Source organism: Gossypium hirsutum, chromosome A07 (genome assembly GCF_007990345.1).
Source record: "Gossypium hirsutum isolate 1008001.06 chromosome A07, Gossypium_hirsutum_v2.1, whole genome shotgun sequence".
NCBI lineage: Eukaryota > Viridiplantae > Streptophyta > Magnoliopsida > Malvales > Malvaceae > Gossypium > Gossypium hirsutum.
In genome coordinates, this window is record NC_053430.1 from 26,504,491 (window position 1) to 26,522,177 (window position 17,687).

General features: G+C 33.0%; 1 protein-coding gene and 1 long non-coding RNA gene across 2 annotated transcripts; one reads left to right on the forward strand and one right to left on the reverse strand.

Moving 5' to 3' along the window:
- Positions 1-390: 390 nt before the first annotated feature.
- LOC107956496 (uncharacterized) lies at positions 391-2,097 on the forward strand. Its single transcript, XR_001700130.2, has 2 exons — positions 391-451; positions 1,842-2,097. It is a non-coding gene; the product is annotated as an uncharacterized lncRNA (long non-coding RNA).
- Positions 2,098-3,422: 1,325 nt separating this feature from the next.
- LOC107953050 (MATH and LRR domain-containing protein PFE0570w) lies at positions 3,423-5,660 on the reverse strand. Its single transcript, XM_016888274.2, has 3 exons — positions 4,847-5,660; positions 4,657-4,741; positions 3,423-4,490 (listed from the first exon to the last, which is right to left on the reverse strand). The coding sequence occupies exons 1-3, from the start codon at positions 5,146-5,148 to the stop codon at positions 3,444-3,446; spliced, it is 1,434 nt and encodes a 477-aa protein (XP_016743763.1). The 5' UTR covers positions 5,149-5,660; the 3' UTR covers positions 3,423-3,443.
- Between the last annotated feature and the right edge of the window lie 12,027 nt (positions 5,661-17,687).

The window sequence follows — 17,687 nt, forward strand, 5'->3', positions numbered from 1 at the left end:
GGGTTTTACCATGAGAGTAAATGTGTTGTTTGCTGTGTTTTTATGGAATATTATGAGTCCTAGTTGTCTAATAAACAACTTTTGTGAAAGAAATTGCATGAAAATACCTTAAAAAGGGCTAAATTGCTAAGTTGTAAAATGAGTTGTAAATGTGTAAAATAGTTGAAATTATGAGTTGCTATAGTTATGAAAATGGTTCATCTAGACTCAAGGAGTAAAGAAATGTGATAAAAATTAATTTACGAGCATTGGGGAAAAAGTACAAATATGCAAAAGTTTAGGGGTCAAAATGAAAATTTGTAAAAATATGATTTTTAGACCCATATGAATATTGTGACTGATTGGTAGGCTAAATGTGATGTTATAGATGATGAAAATTGAGACTTGGACCTAGAACGGAAAGAAATCGATTTATGGACGAGTATGTCCTTTTCACCTTTGTGGTATTGAGGTAAGTTCGTATGTAAACAATACCATGCTATACATGTATTTAAATGTTATCATTACATGAATTGTACAAATATTAAGGTGTATGTGATTAATAGAAATATGATAAGACAAAGCCTTAATAGACGAGGAAAAATCCCGTTTGAACCTTAGGAATAGAATAGGATACGAGTGACATGTCACTAGGAATTATGAGTCTAGATGACTAGCTCGAGAGTGAGCATTGAAATGTCATGAGATATGAGGTAGCTTTAGCTACAATTGAGGCACTTATGTGCAAAGGCTTTTCCGAGTATCCAATTAGTATTCCAAGTGTTCAACGGGCAATCCAAGGAAAGAGTTGATGATGGTCCCAATGAGGTAAGTCATTGGTGAGTATGCACTCGAGTTATGTTACGAGTTGTGCAAGTATGTATACTAATCCTATGAGAATGCCTTGATATGTGATGATCTATGATGCATAATATGTGTTCTTACCATGATGGATAAAATGGTGTTGTATTAATATTATGAACGATGACCATGAATGAGTAACTTAGCCTTGACAGATTTGAGTTATTGCAGTAGTGTAACTTTGAAAATACACTAAAAATAGTGAAAAATGAGTTAGAGGCAGAATAAAATATGGGATTAAAGCTTAATGAGTCTATTTTCACATGAAAGAAATAGAGGAAGAAAAAGAATTCTATATTGTGTGATATTTAAATTCTTGTGAAACAGGGTCTGAATGAATTTGAGATCCCCTGTTTTGATTTTATAAATTCACCGTAAATTGTACAAAAATTATTAAGAGTCATACCTTACCTGCATAGATTCCTTATTGAGTCTATTTTTAAGGGAAACAAACAGCATGGTCATTGGAATTCTGTACATGGAGAAATTTGATTCGTAGTGCACAGGGGTCAGAGTAGTCATACCCTGAAACAGGGGAAAATTTAACTAATAAAATGTACTAAATGGATTTACCAAAAATTCTAGAAAAAAATTAGTAAGTAGAAATATGAGTCTAGTTTCAAGAGAAATAGACGAGAACATTATTCGAATCCTGTACTATGAGATAATTGAACTTTAGTGCAGAAGGGTTGAAATTGTCAGACAGTGAATCAGGAGCAAACTTGAGGAATAAAATGTACTAATTGGCTAAGTCAAAAATTCTGGAAATTTTATGAAAGAAAGATAAATGAGTCTAGTTTCAGGTAAAATTAACGGAACTTAATTTTGAGTTTCGTAGCTCCAGATATAAATAATTTAGTGACTGTTGAGCAGGAAGACAGCTTGTAGTGAACTTGAGAATATGTTGTAAACATTGATAAAACAAGTTAATGAGTTGCTTATTGTTTTCATATGAACTTACTAAGCGAAAGCTTACCCCCCTTCTTTCCCATGTTTTCTAGAGTTTCCAGGTTAGCTCGGGTTGGAGGCCGTCAGAGATATTATCACCTTATCGAGTTAACGTTATCGGAGTAAGTAAACTCAAGTGATTCGAGTCTATGGCATGTATAGGGTTTTAATGTGAGTATGTAATATTATGATTTAGCCAAAGGCATTGGCTTGTTATTAAGGTAGTATTAGTCATGTAAATTGGCCTATGTCGGCTAATGACATTATGGGCCGATATGATTATTCTTATGCATGTATGTTATTATCTCTTGTGATGTGGCTTACAACATGTATGCCTAGAGATTGAATTGAGATTCATTGATGAGCTAGTAACTAATGCATGATTAAGTGATTGGTAAATAGTTAATAATGCTTCATGAATGGTTTGTGATGTAATGATAGTTATGTCTAGTATGTGGTAATGATATGGGCAAATTCTATAATATTTATTGCATAAGAAAATAACTTGAGCATAACATGTTTGTAGATGTTTAAGAGCTCATTTATGCCACGTTGTATTTTATTGGATAAGTATGTATCTATGCATGTGGTGTGAGAGTGACAAAAGGCTTGATAATTAGCCTATTTCTGGCCACACGGCCTGAGCACATGGGCGTGTGAAGCCTTAACGCAAGAGATTTTTCTAAGTTTTTCATGAGTTTTCGATTGGGTCCCGAACCGCCCCAAATGCATGTATTGGGCCTCGTAAGCTCGCATAAGGGACAGATTGCATGTGAAAAGAAAAGTTTTTAATTATTTGAGATTTCATGGCCCTGGTTAGTATGAAAGTGTTAGTAAAAGTCAGGTAGCACCTCGAACCCCGTCCCGGCATCGGATGCAGGCGAGGGGTGTTACAGGTGGAAGGAAATAGATCGTGCCACACCCTAAAATTTTCACTGCTCCATTTGTGTCAGTTGAAAATTCAAAGCTATTTTTGTTCTTTTTCATTTATTAATAAATTGAATAAAGAAAAGTAAAAAAACACTTTGATGGTTAAAGAAAAAATAATAAACATTTTCCCCATTATTTTATAACAAACTAATCTACATTATTATCAAAGGAAATTTTAATTTACCATTCCTTGAATTAACTACTTTTAGATTATTTATTTTATTTTTTAATTATTTTAATGTAAAAATATTAAAAATTCTCATTTTATATAATAAAATATCAAAAGATATATTTTAATATTTTATTAAATGAATTTATAAATTCACATATTTTTAATAATTTCGTAAAAGTAAAATAATTTTAAAAACTTCTATTATATATTATTTCTAATATAATGTCATTGATAGTTATTTTCTATTTTCACTTCACCACTAGAACTGCGTTTGAATTCAAACACACACTCCATCATTGTTTCTAACTCACCGCTTCAGTAATTAATCTCACCGCCACCACTATTTTTAACCTCACCAGAGGTAAATTTATCGCTCATTCAAACTAAGCCTAATTTCTCACCGTTCAACCATATTTGTAGCCTTTTATAAGGTTGGTGGCGAATTTATTAACGTTCAAAAATACTTCAGTTAAATGAAATCTACAAACTTGGTTTATTTATTTAATTAATTAAATTTTCTGGCAGCTGTCTATCGGTGCAGATGATTCTATTCTTATTTCATGGGAAAAACAAAAGAAACACTGTTAGAGACATAATTAGATTGGAGTAAGCAATTGGCAAGCAAAGCTAGCAGCAGTACCACCAAAGCTAACCAAAACCAAATCTGTCTCTTTGCTGCTGAATGTTGTTTTCGAACATCCATCACGACAAGCTCCTCAGTTGCTATTTTCTTCTTTTCGTCAAACTTGGTTTTAGCCAAATAATGATATGTTTCTATCTTGGCTGTTTTGGGTTCCTCCTTGGATTTCATTTGGGATTCTAGATAGCTAACATTCATCTCATTCTCTTTGGATTCAGGTGACAGGACCCTCATTATCTCTGCTGGCCAAATTACCTCCGTGTTAGGTTCTGGGGAAGAGCTCCATGCTCCTTCCGAGCTTTCTTCTTCCATCCCTGCAACATTTTCACCATTCTTATCTTCTGTTGAAAGTGGTGATTGCATCAATGAGTCCTTTTCTTCTTCTGTTGAAAATGATGATTCCTTTGTTGAATACTCTCCATCATCATCATCATCATCATCATCATCTTCTTCTTCATCATCATCAATTCGGTTATCTTCCACAGAAAATGACGATCTTAGTGGTGAATATTCTTCTTCATCTTCGTTTTCTTCTGCTGGATGTAATGATTCCATCAATGGATATTCTTCGTTTTCTTCTGCTGGATATAATGATTCCATCAAAGGATATTCTTCATCATCTTCTTCCCCTGCTGAAATTGATGATTTATCTTCTTCTTTTGATGACAAAGACGATTGAAGTGTTGAACTTTCTTCTGCCATTGGCTGCTCTGCATCTACATGATCCACTGCTTCATCCTCTACCGTTATTTCAATGGTTTCCATCTCCAAAGAGGCATTGCTCTCATTCTCTACCCCATTCATTGGATTATTCTCAGTGTCACCTACTGAAAGTGAAAGCTCTTCAATATCGCCGTAGCCACCGGTCATTGCATTGCTTTCTTGCTCTGCATCATGGATGAGAGTCTCTTCCTGACCACTTACAGACTCCTTTCTTTCGCACTCAATCGTATTCTCTTCCTGAATAAAACATGTAAAGGTGATAAAGAACCTAGAATGTTAATGTTACACTGTTTCATAGCTGTGCTTTGGGCCAGATATTATAAGAAATAAAGAAAAACATATTACGAATTAACATAGAAAAATAAATTCCAAAGGCATCAAAGGCGATTTGGGCTTTTTTTACCAGTGTGATCAAACTTTGGGTGGAGACCAATTTGGAAGTTTCAATTTCAGCAACACCAATCTTTGATGTTCCATGATTTGCACGACTGCGCAAAAAAAAAAAAAAAACAATAATCGAATTGCAATTCCCATGAACAGATTACCATCAATTCCATTTTATAAGATCGAATATTATGATTTGAAATACTAACCATGAATTATGATGTAGAGTTGAAGAGGAATCCTGAAGGATAAAACGTAGCCCTTCACCTGCATCTTCTTCTTTGGCGCAAGAGTCGGTAGCTTCCACATTCGCCGTCTCCTCCTTATTGGTGCTAATATCTTTCTCACTACAACTACTTTTCTTGATCGAAAATGCAGCAATGAGGCTTGCAACAGCCAAGGCTCCACCCAAGGCAACCACCCTTTCGATACCCCCACAACTGCTACTCATGCTTATTAACCAAGCTTTCTTTCTACCCTGCCGACAACCCCCATTCTGCTTCTCCTCCATAAGATTTTTTTCTTTTTAAAATTTTGTATCTTGCTATGGCGTTGTGATTAGAAGGCAAAGTGAGATTCTATTCTTGAAGAGAGGAATAGAGATAGAGAGAGAAGGGATTGACCTAGGAAAGAGTGAAGTATCAAAATCGGAGCTTGAAGCGGACATTACCTCCTGATTTGGCAATTCAGCATCTTAATTTTGCTTCACACCCGTTCCACTCTTTGAGATTCCCTTGGTTTTACGCTTACCCTCTCACAACAACACGTAAACCGTTGAGGTCAAACTGCCAAATTCATTATCTCTAGGAAAGTAAAATAATAAGGCAGGCAGGACGCCAATTGCTCCAACGGTAGTTGATATGAGAACAAATAACTTTACCTAACATTTTCAACAATTCAATACGATTACCCTTCAAAAAAAAACTAACTGTCGGTGCAGCACACAATTTTCATGTGAGACGTGCTCGAGAGTATGATTGCTTGGAAAAGTTGGGGAGGTACTCAAATGGATGCATATTAATTTGTTCAATTTGTTCTTTCTTGAAGTTACGAATATTTTATTCATAGAAATTGAATTAGCAAATGTTTATTTAGTAAAGTGAAAAGAAAAATTTCGACTTGGAACTTTGTGTTAGATTTGGATGTCACGTTTATAACAAGAAAAATTATTAGTTATTATTTATTTATTATTAAAAATTAGCTTAAATTAAAAATAATATAATACGGTTAAAGTTATTTAAATTTGAATTCTCAAATAAAATATGAGTAAAATATGTGTAAATACTCTAGTAACTATATTTTAATTATGATGAGCTACTTAGACAGTAAGCTAAATATTTAAAATTACATAATAATGTTATGGTACCTAAATTATATATAACATAAATTTTTTGACATCTCCTACTCAAGAAAGAGTGTTTTCTGCAAAAAAAGAAAAAAAAACTTATGTGCTAATTTTGAGATCAAAATTACACATTTCAAGGATTTCAACATACCAATTGATTTAAGTATATTTTCACATCAATTTATTTTTCTTGATGATCTAATATGACATACCTCCTCGCACACTAATGTTTTATGAGGTCTCATACATCTACGTACACAAGTTTTAGTAGTTGATTTACCTTTATACTTTGGCATTAAAAAATTTGTTGGTCAATTTATATTCCAAGTAAGACTTGCATTGTGAAAGATTCATCTCTTAAAGTGAACTTAAAATTTCATATTTCACAAGTCTAGTGATTCTTTCTTAGTTAACATGTCAATTTATTAAATTCCACAATCTATTGTCCTTGATATTGTTCCGACAATAAATTTAGATCAAGACAATCTCATTGAACTTCCATTCAAGTATAAGAAAGTATTCCAGAAGAATATTGTAACAGTCCTATTTTTAGTGGTGTTAGAAACGGTTGTTTTGAAACCTCATTTTCGTAAACTGAGTCTGTAAATTTTAATATTTAATATTTAATAACTACGAGGTTAATATAGAAATATATTAAAGTTTGACCCAGTAATTTTGTTGAATAGATAGTTAATTAAGGTATATAGGCTAAATTATAAAAGTTTTATCACTATAGATTTTTAAATTGCAAAGGATCAAAATGGTAATTAAACCATTTTGTTTTATTCAATAGTGGAAATGGATGTTGCCATCCACTAACTTTTCCTAATTAAGATTAAAAACTAATTAATTAAAGATTAATTAAGTTAAAAAGTTAAACAAAGTATATAAAGAAAATGTTGATTGTCATCTTTTATTTCTTTTCTACTCCACCGAATGAAAACAAAAGAAAACCTAGAAGCCATTGTTACATAAAGCTTCAAAGCTTTCGGTCTTTAAATTCTGAAGTAATTCAAGTCATTTTCTTGTAATTTTTATTTTTTTGATGTCATGGGAGCTCGATTTAGCTAGTTCATGTATCAATTTGCAAAACTTTAATGTTTTGAAAGTTTTCATTAATGATTTCTTGAAGAAATTGGTGTTATATTGTTAGATTTTAAGCTTAGATGTGAAAAAAAAAACTAGATTGTAATGTTTAAATTGCTAGTTATGCCAAAAAGGACTAAAGTGTATAAATTGAATATTTGATGTGAAATTTCTATAATTATAGAGAGTAGAGAGCCCTAAAAGGATGTAATTGAAATCAGTTTCAAAATCAAAGCTCAAAATTGAAAAGTATAGCAATTTCAGTTTTAAGGACTAAATTGAATAAAATAAAAAACTTTAGGGGCATTCAAAAAATAAAATTGAATTGGTTTATGCATATAATGGGATGTTATAAAATGTTTGGAATTGACATATTGTACTGAATAACTGTATAGATCGAGAATTGAACCAAGCCAAAGATATTGAGGAAAAGGCAAAATTGTTGATTAGTCCTTAAAGAATTGTTTATTTGTTGTTTTGCCAGGTAAGTTCATATGAAACTTACTATTTTATTTCATGTTATGATTGAATTGTGTTTACTTTTCTTATTGGTTTATTTAAATGTGAATTTGGTGATTTTTGGTACTGGACTAAATTGTGAAGTAAGAAATATATAGTATTTATGAACATGTACAAGGTACCAAAATGGAAATGGAATGTTTATAAGATCAGTAGGACATGTATATATTGTTACAGGGTTTGAAACGATACGATTACAGTAATAACGCCTGTGTGAACTTAGTAAAGGATTAGGATCCGTATGGTATGCCTGTAACATCCTTTACCCGTATCCGTAGTCGGAATAGGGTTACCGAGCATTACCAAAGTTTACAGAGTAATTTCATATAATTCATGTCATTTACTTTTCATATCCTAAATTAATCATATTGTCCCTTGAATGGACCCTCGAGGCTCAATTTAAATATTAGAATCAAGTCGAGACTAAATCGAAAACTCAAAATTTTCACAAAATTCCAAAATTTTTCTTATATACAGGGGCCACATGCTCGTATAGGTAGGCCGTGTGGCTCACACGACCATGTGACATGCCCATGTATCAGGCCGTGTAGGTATTCGATGTGAGGCACACGACCGTGTTCTAGCCTGTGTGCCACACGGCCTGCCACACGCCCGTGTGCTAGGCCGTGTGGTCAATTCAATTTTTACAAATTAAGTACATGTTTCACACGACCAAGACATACGTTCATGTTCTAGGTCGTGTAGCACACACGGCTGAGGCACACGCTCGTGTCTCTACCCGTGTGTCCAATTCTGAGCATTTTGTTTCTCAATTTTAAGATGCAGAGGACACACGGTCAATCCACATGCCCATGTACCAAGCTGTGTGTCACACACGGTCAAGATATACGCCCGTGTGTCTACCCGTGTAGAAAAAATATGGCCATTTCCTAGCCCCATTTCTCACCCAAATTTGACCTTCAATCTACAACAACATTTGCATATATTTGCCAACCAATTCAAGTCATATAAATCAAGCAAACATCATTAATATATATGAATTAGTATCACATATTCATATAATCAAGCTTACCTTCTTATGATGATTTATATTTTGCTCTAATTCAATTTAACCAGCCACATACATATATGTTAAGCATGACATATATAACCTTATAATATCATATCAAAACAATCCATTTTAGCCATTCCAGTGGATAAGTTACAAACTACTATTTATATACCATCATAGGCCAAATTAACCTATAATTCCATTATATCAAAATAAGATTACTTTTTATACCAAAACAAGCTGGTGGATAGTGTGATGATACTCTAACCGATCTCCAACCTTTACGAGCTTCTGAGCACTATAAAATAGAGAAAAGAAAACCTAGTAAGCATTTAATGCTTAGTAAGTTCGTATAATAGGAATTTAACTTATCATATATTTACATTTAAGATAAGCGTACAATAATGCATCTAAACAATTTGGCTTATAGCCTAAAATACAATTTCACCAAATCATGTTAGACAAGTAATTCACAAAATACCAAGAACATGGATAAGCTCATCATTTAATGTATTTCATATTCATATGCTTTCCATAATATTACTCCATATTACATGTACACTTTGATGATAAATCAATTCAAGTTTAGTTTATCCATGTCAAAACTTTACCAGTTGAATTTATTAGAAATATCGATGGATACGCTCATATAGTACAGTTTAGTGTACATTATTATAATTCGTCAATTCATTTTCAGGGGTACCCAATTAGGGAACATAATCGGGAAACACACTCTCGAGCCTTGTAATGGGAAGTTCACATAGAGCTATTTCGGGAAGCTCATAAAGAGCCTATCGAAAAGCTTGTCTGGGTTATATAACGGGAAGCTCATAAGAGCCATAATCGGGAAGTTCACAAAGAACCTTTAATCGGGATGTTCATAAGAGCTAAAGTGTGTCCACAAAAAATGTAGGATCACAACCTATAGGGACGCTTCTAAGAGCTATAACGGGAAGCTCGCTGAACCATATAATGGGAAGCTCGAGAGGGCTAATAACGAGATGCTCTTTCGAGCTATGGTGTGTCCGCAACATATACTGGACCACAACCAATTCGAGAAAACTTGTATCCATCGAATTTCACCTATACAAATGGACTTAACAATTCTCGAGTATATCGGATATATAATTATTTTCATTTATATAACGAATTCATAATTCACATATACAACATTCAATTCAAACATAAGAATGTACACAATTTAGTTAGACCAACTTACATCGATACTTGTTCAGACACGAAATCTACTAATCTGAAACTTTTTGTTTTCCTCAATCCAACTCAGTATTAGGTCTTTCTGGATCTATATAAATAAATTTAACATAAATTTAATCCGTTCCATACTCAATTTAATTCAATTGACATCCTAGGAAAAATTACCATTTTGCCCCTATACTTTTCACAAATGACGATTTCGTCCCTAGCCTCAATAACCTCAATCTAAAACTCAGTATAGCACGCACACAAAAACCTATCAGAATCTAAAGTCTACAGTACCAAATGAAACGAAAGTAAAATCAATCCATAACTCAAAACCACATTAACAAAAACTTCTATTGACGAAAGTGTAAAAAAAATGGCGAACAAGAAACATAAATTGAGTAGCAAAAATGACACAAATTTAGTGATAAGGGAACAAAGTTTTCAGAAGCAAAAGACCAAAATTTGAAATTGATGGAGAGAAAACAAAAACATAAGAATAGGAGATGTGAGAAGAAAATAGAACGTGAAAATTTTATGGGATTTTCTATTTTCCAAAAAAAATTAAATAATTTTTTTAAATAAATAAAATAAAATAAAATATAATATAAAATTAATATTTACCAAAATGCCAATCGAATTTTTTTTTTCCTTTTTACAAGGTTGGAACCAAAAATTAAAACAAAATTTTCTCTTTACAAACATTGGGATTTGAACACAAGACCAAGAGTAAGCTAAACTAACCACTAGAACACATGCTCATATTATTCTAAAAACGCTCAGAAAAACATAAAAACCTACTTGATGTCTTTAACTTACACACAAAATCTTAACCCTTCTAACCTCTAATTTCCGGATGTTACAAACTAAGTAATATCCCCATTGCTAAACGAAGCAAGTTCAATCTTTATCAATGCCCCAAGAATAATCTTTGATGTTAAAAAAGATGCAAAAAAAAATCTTATGCTTCAACAGTAGGGAACTTAATGCATGCTCAAGTTTGTACACATTTAGATATTGTATACATTGTTGAGATGTTGGAAGAATATTTAAGAAATTTGGGTATGAATTATTAAAACTAGCTAAAAAATTCATATGGTATCAACAAGAAACTAAATACATGCATACATATGGGAGGTTTGATAAGTTCGAGATCATCAAGTATATAGACTCTGATTTTGTTGGAATATGGATATGAAATTTTTCACTACGCTATGAATTGTGTTTGAAAAAGAAACACCATTTAATTTATTTTATGACAATAAATTTGTAGTACTTTATTCCAATAAAAATAAGAGCTTATCAAAGTTGAAGCACATAGGCATTGTAACATCTCGGTTTTAGCTAAATTAGAACAATAGTTTCAGAACCACAAATTTGAGGTTGTAAAATTATTTTAATATTATTTTTGGTGATTATAGCATGTGATTATATATTTGTGAAAGTTTCGTGAAATAATTTTAGTGTTTGAGTGCTTAACTTGAGAAAAGGACTTAATCGCGTAAAATGCAAAAGTTGCATTCTATATGATAAAGGTGTCTATTTGCAATTACTTATTAAATGAAAGGCCCTTATGTTGTAATTAGACCATGGATAGTGGAGATGGACATAAATGTCCTTATATTTGTTGATTGAATGGGTTATTAATTAAGGGTAAAATGGTAAACAATGAATTAAGTTATATTAATTATAATAAAAACAATTTTAATGTAAAATGTTCATCTTCCTCAATCAAAAATAGAAGAAAGAAGAAGCCATATCCATGTTTTAGGGTTCGACACTTGGTGTTTATCATTAAGGTATGTTTTAAGCTTGATTTTTTTATGATTTCTACGTTTTTGTGATCGTTACTTCGTGTTCTAGCTAGCCCATGCCTTAATTTTTGAAAGTGTTGATGATTTTGAAAGTTTCCATTGATGAATGTTTGAGTTCTTGAACGTTTGATGATGAAAAATGAGTATTTTTTGATAGATTATCATGTTTTGTAAAATAATTTTTAGTGAAATTACCATTTAAGGGCTAAATTGTGAAAAAATGTAATTTGAGGGGTTGAAATGTGAAATAAATAAAAAATATGGGCTGTTAGGGGCACTATGGTAATTTGGCAACGCATGAGTTAAATTGAATTTTTTGATTTTCGTGTATTTGTGAAATAGAGACTAAATTGAATAGATGTGAAAGTTTAGGGGCTAAAGTGCAAAAATGCCCAAATGTATATTTTTGGATGAAATTGAATGAATAGGTGATTAAATGAGTTAATTTTGAATACATATAGATCAAGAAAAGAGGAACTCGGACTTAGATCGAGGCAAGAACAAAGTACTCGATTAATCGGCTAGTTTCGTTGTTTCTACGACCGAAGTAAGTTTGCAGGTGTTATTTTCATTATAAATGAATGTTATATGCTTTGATATTGCATAAAATGTGTTTATGAGATTGTGGATAATTTTTGAATTGTGAACACGACTATACAAAAGTGTTCAACGATGAAATTGACAAGCGAAACTTTCAGGTTAAACCTCAAGTACAGTAATGATGATAATGTAATGTCATTAAGTTAATGTATTGGCTTTGGGCCAAGATATCGGCACTTTGGGTGCGAATAATACCTTGATTTGGCTATGGGCCATGATATAGGTATTTTGAGAGGAGTTACCTTGATTTGGCTACGGGCCATGGTATAGGTACTCCGGGATAAGTTACCTTGATTTGGCTATGAGCAATGGTATAAGTACTTATCGATTGTGATTTGTGAGTATCTGATTTCTATCCCTAATGATTCAAGGGTAAAGAATGAGGTAGTTGAGAAAGAGGTTAGTACGAGATGGTACAGGTATGTACGGAACCTATTCGAGTATTATATTGAGAAAGTTCAATGAGATTGTATTAGATCATGTTTTTAGACATGAGGAAGGTTTGTAGTTAATGTGATCTTGATTTGGTAATGTGAAATTGGTTGAATTACATTTATTTGATGAATTGAGTTAATCATTTACGAGCTTACTAAGCTATGAAGCTTGCTGTGTGTTATTTGTCAATGTTTTATAGATTATTGAAGTTAGCTCAGACTCGGGAATCGTAGGGGAATGCCATCACAGTATCAATTAACTCATTGGTACTTTTGAAGCTTTGTATATATGGTATATGGCATGTATAGGCTAGTGTTATTTTGGTATATTTTGAGCTATGATATTAGCCTTGTGATTTGACTTGTTAATGATGTAAATGTTGGTATATTTTTAGTCATATAAGTTGGCTTAAGTTATGTGCTTGATAAGTGATACATGTGATGCATATAATGCCTTATATGTTGGCTTGTTTTGGTATGTTTGCCATAGTTGTGGATATAGTTAAATGGATGTTGATTTGTTTAATTAACAATGTTTGAGGAATAGTAAATTTTGATGGTTTTGGTATATGGATTTGGTATATTTGTATATGGAAATTAGTAGTTGAATTGGCTGATGACATATAGCTTGATATGTGATTGATTTGGCATGTTTTTGGTTGCTTAAAAAAATATTAAAATCTTGTTATTTTGGTTGATTTGTATGCTTGAGACATGGGCGGTGTCTCAGCCGTGTGCGACACACGGTCATGTTATACGGCCATGTGTCCCCTGGGGTAGCCCCACGAATTAAACCAGTATACCCTACAGGTTCGACACGACCTAGACACACGGGCGTGTCTACTGGCCGTGTGTGTTACATGGACTCACACACGGGCGTATGACTGATCGTGTGACATAAGTCAGTATGCCCCCCTAAATGGCACATGGCCTAGCACACGAGCGTGTGTGGCCATTTCAAAGGGTACACGGTCTAGACACACGGACGTGTGGTCGGCCGTGTGACCCAAGTTAGTAACCTCCCTATTTTTCCCACAGCCATGGCACACGGGTGTGTCTTTGGCTGTGTGGTACAAGTCAGTAAGTATGCCCTGTTTTCACACGGCCTACACCACGAGCATGTCTGGTGGTCGTGTGAGGCACACGGCTTATTCACACGGGAGTGTGACCTATGATTTCATGAAATTTTTCTAAGTGTTTAGAAATTTTTATATGTGATTGGTTTAGTCCCAAACCACTCTTAAGCATGTTTTAAGGTCTCGTAGACCTATTTAATGGACTTTGTGTATGTGAATGAATGATATGCAATATTGAATGTTTGATAAATGTTATATTGTTCGGTAATACCTCGTAACCCTATTCCAGCGACGGATACGGGTTAGGGGTGTTACAGGCATTAAATTTTGTTTTTGTTGTTGAAGAAATAGTTCAATGTGGTCAAATTCTATAGAACATTTTAGGATAAGCTTCATGATCATTGCGGATTCACTTACTAAAGAACTACCACCCACAGTGTTTAATCAGTACATTGCTCATATATGTGTAATGTCATTTGAGAATATTCAATTTTAATTGAAAGTTGTAATTTTAAATGTGTTTATATTATAGACAAATTTTCTGTTGTTTTAGTTTACAGATATTTTAAGGAAATTTTCTATATAAATAATGTTTATTTTGGTTTATTCACACCCTAGCTTTGGCATGTTTTGACCACATTGAGGTTTAAAGAATATCAGTTACAAACAAACATGCTTAGATTACATTGAAAGTAATTTTTATGCTACACACCCATACTTGATCTATGTTATTTGGTTATGTTAACATATATATTAGGGATGGATTTATTTATGATATATGTAGCAAAAGCAGCTTTGGTTCTATGTCAACACAATTGATGGACAAAGTTGTTTGGAATTCATTTTGGTTATGATAGTAAAATTTTGAAGTGATTCAGTTACATAGCGACATGTAATGATAAGGTGATGAGTGTCTAAATATATGGTCAAAATAATAGATTTTTGGATTTGGATGTCATATATATATATATATAATAAGAATAATTACATATCATTAACTTGTTATCATAGAAGGTTAACAAAAGTTAAAAACAATCTAATATGGTTAAAGTTTTTTGGGCTTGAGTTATTAAATAAAATATGGACTTAATATGTGTAGATACTTTAGTAAATAGTTTTTAATTGATGATGGACTCATTAGCAATTAAGATAAATGTATAAAGTTGCATAGTAGGGTTATAGTCCTAAATTAAATATAACATAATTTTTTTGCCATAGAGTCTTTTTTCTGAAGTACTTATTTGGTAATTTAAAATATCAAAACCACATGTTTAAGAATTTCAATATAGATACGTTTAACATCAATTTATTTTCCTTAACGATTTGACATAACAAATTTAATTGACTCAACTTAATTTAACTCTAAATTTAGTTAAGATTTAATGTGATTATCAAATACTAAAAAATACATGCAAAAAATTTAATAAAACCCTAAAAAATAGGATAAAACAGATCTTCTAATTAGAAAATGCTGGCACCTAAAATCATGCACAAAGTCAATACACAAGTATTATCTCTAACCAGCAAAATGCACAAAACAACACAACCTATAGAATGCCTATTTTAGGTATAGAAGAGAGACAACTAAAATTCTCCAAAAATAGTCAATTTGTAGGGTTCAGTACCAATAAAGGCCCATTTTTAAAATTATTTACAGAAATGAGTCATTTTTAAAAATAATAATGACTATGGACCGAAAACCGAAAAACACATTGGCGTGGACGTGTTTTCAGGAGATAACCCCAAAAAAAGCATCCATGTAAGCGTTTTTTTCCTTGTGTTAGGCAAAAGCACGCTGATGTGGATGTGCTTTACTAAAAGCGCTGACGAGGATAGGCTTTTAGTAGTGTTTTCCCCTAACGTCACCTCCAACAGTTGTTTAAAAATTTGACTGTTGGGCCTCTAATGGTCAGGAAAAAAAGTAGAAATCCCCAACCCATTTTTTCACACCAAATTTTATTCTTCTTCCAAATTTCACTCTGAATTTCTCAAAAAAGCTCTCTAGATTTTTTATTTTTTTTCTAAATTATTATTCTTTTATCATTTCTAAGAAATTTGATCGTGTTAGCAATGACCTAACAATTAATTCGTCTTAATGATAAACATATCTCCGTCGACCAAATACAAATGGTAAGAGTTAATTTCATTTTTTAAATATTGTTTCATTTTTATAATTTAATTAATATTTTTATATATTTTTTATAATAGTCAGTAGATTTAGTGTTACAATGTTTTATTCATAATCTACCTGGTCCTCTATCACCGTTGATTGAAAACTACTTTAGGAAAACGTGTTTTTGGCATGTGACCAATATAGGCCGGGGGTGCAAGTTGGACCTGAAACTCATCAGCGCATTTGTGGAGAGGTAGATACCTGAAACTCATACATTCCATCTTCCATGTGGGGAGTGTACCATCACTTTGGAGGACGTATAGTTACAGTTGGGGTTACCAGTGGATGGGTCCGTACTCACCAGGTTCACTCAATCTGCTGATTGGGGAGACATATGTTATGATCTTTTGGGTGCGATTCTGGATAATATTTACGAAGGTTGTATCAATATGGGCTGGTTAAGAGAGACATTCCTATTGCTGGGGGATGATTTGATTGAAGTACAAAGAGTACGATATGCTCAGGCGTACATCCTTCACTTTATCGAATGTTTTCTGATGCTGGACAAGTCACGAAACCTCGTACATATGAGGTGATATTGTACCTGGAGATGTGTCAGGCTACGTAAGCAAATAAAATCAAAATTGAAGGTTGCCTTACAGTGCTACAATTTTAGGCTCAGTTTCGCTTTCCGTTACGTCCTTGAGTGGACCACCCGTATATATTCCCACTTGTAATAAGGTAAAATTTATATTAGATTTTACAATTATTAAATAGATTTAAAATAAAATTTTATGCTAAAATTTTATTTAAATAGGTGGAACCATTCACCGAGTTACGGGGGAATACCTATCGTTCTTGAAGATATACGGCTTCTATTAAACTATATATACGGAAGCATATGTAAGTATTTATTTCATTTTGAACTATATATACATAACATAGTCGATTTCATATTTAGTATTTAGTATTATGTATATAACTATTATTTTTATCTTGTTGATATAGTTTGAATGGACACTATATGAGGATCTGACAATTTGAGCAGTAATTCCAAATGAATTCCTACAGAATCCGAACATCTGGCATGTTAGGGTCCCGTTGGTTAGCTACGCTATCGTCGAGATACACCAAACAAATAGAATGTTGCGACAATTTGAATTTCGACAATCAATTCCTGTGGCACCTAAAGTGCTCCATGATGATCACAAAATAGACTTACGACGACCGAATACTCATTAGCCGCTCTTTCACTTGGAATATATTGAAATGTGGGAAAAATAGTATGACAATATACCTACTCGCGAACCGATTATTGTTTCGGAGTTAACGTGTGATCCGAATTACATGCCATAATTTAAGATCTATGCCAAGCTATATTTGCTCTCGGAAGAGGAGATGCGTAAGCAAATCCATGTCAAAAGAGAATAATGAGGTCCTTTAAATCTAAGGACAAGGGGTGGTTAGGCGGGCCAATCAACAGTGCCTACGCAATCACCAACCCCAACAAAGCAAACAATGATGCCCACACCACAGCCCTTCAAATTATGTCAAGTGCGTATCCTAAACCTTATATGTATCTTTTTCCCACTCCTATGCTAGGTTGGAATGTATGGCTCGGTATATCTCATTTCTTGATGACTCTGAATCAACCGACGTTATACAGGCTATCATTGTAGAAGGGACCGCACGAGGCACTGTCGATAAGCTCAACTCATTTCCAATCTAGTTAAGCTCATTTTTCGTGGGTGATACAAACACTTCGGGGATCTTTATTCTATCAAGGTGGGTCATCTTCCCAACACCCATAACTAGAAGCTAATCCCGAACAACCACAACCCCAGCCAGAAG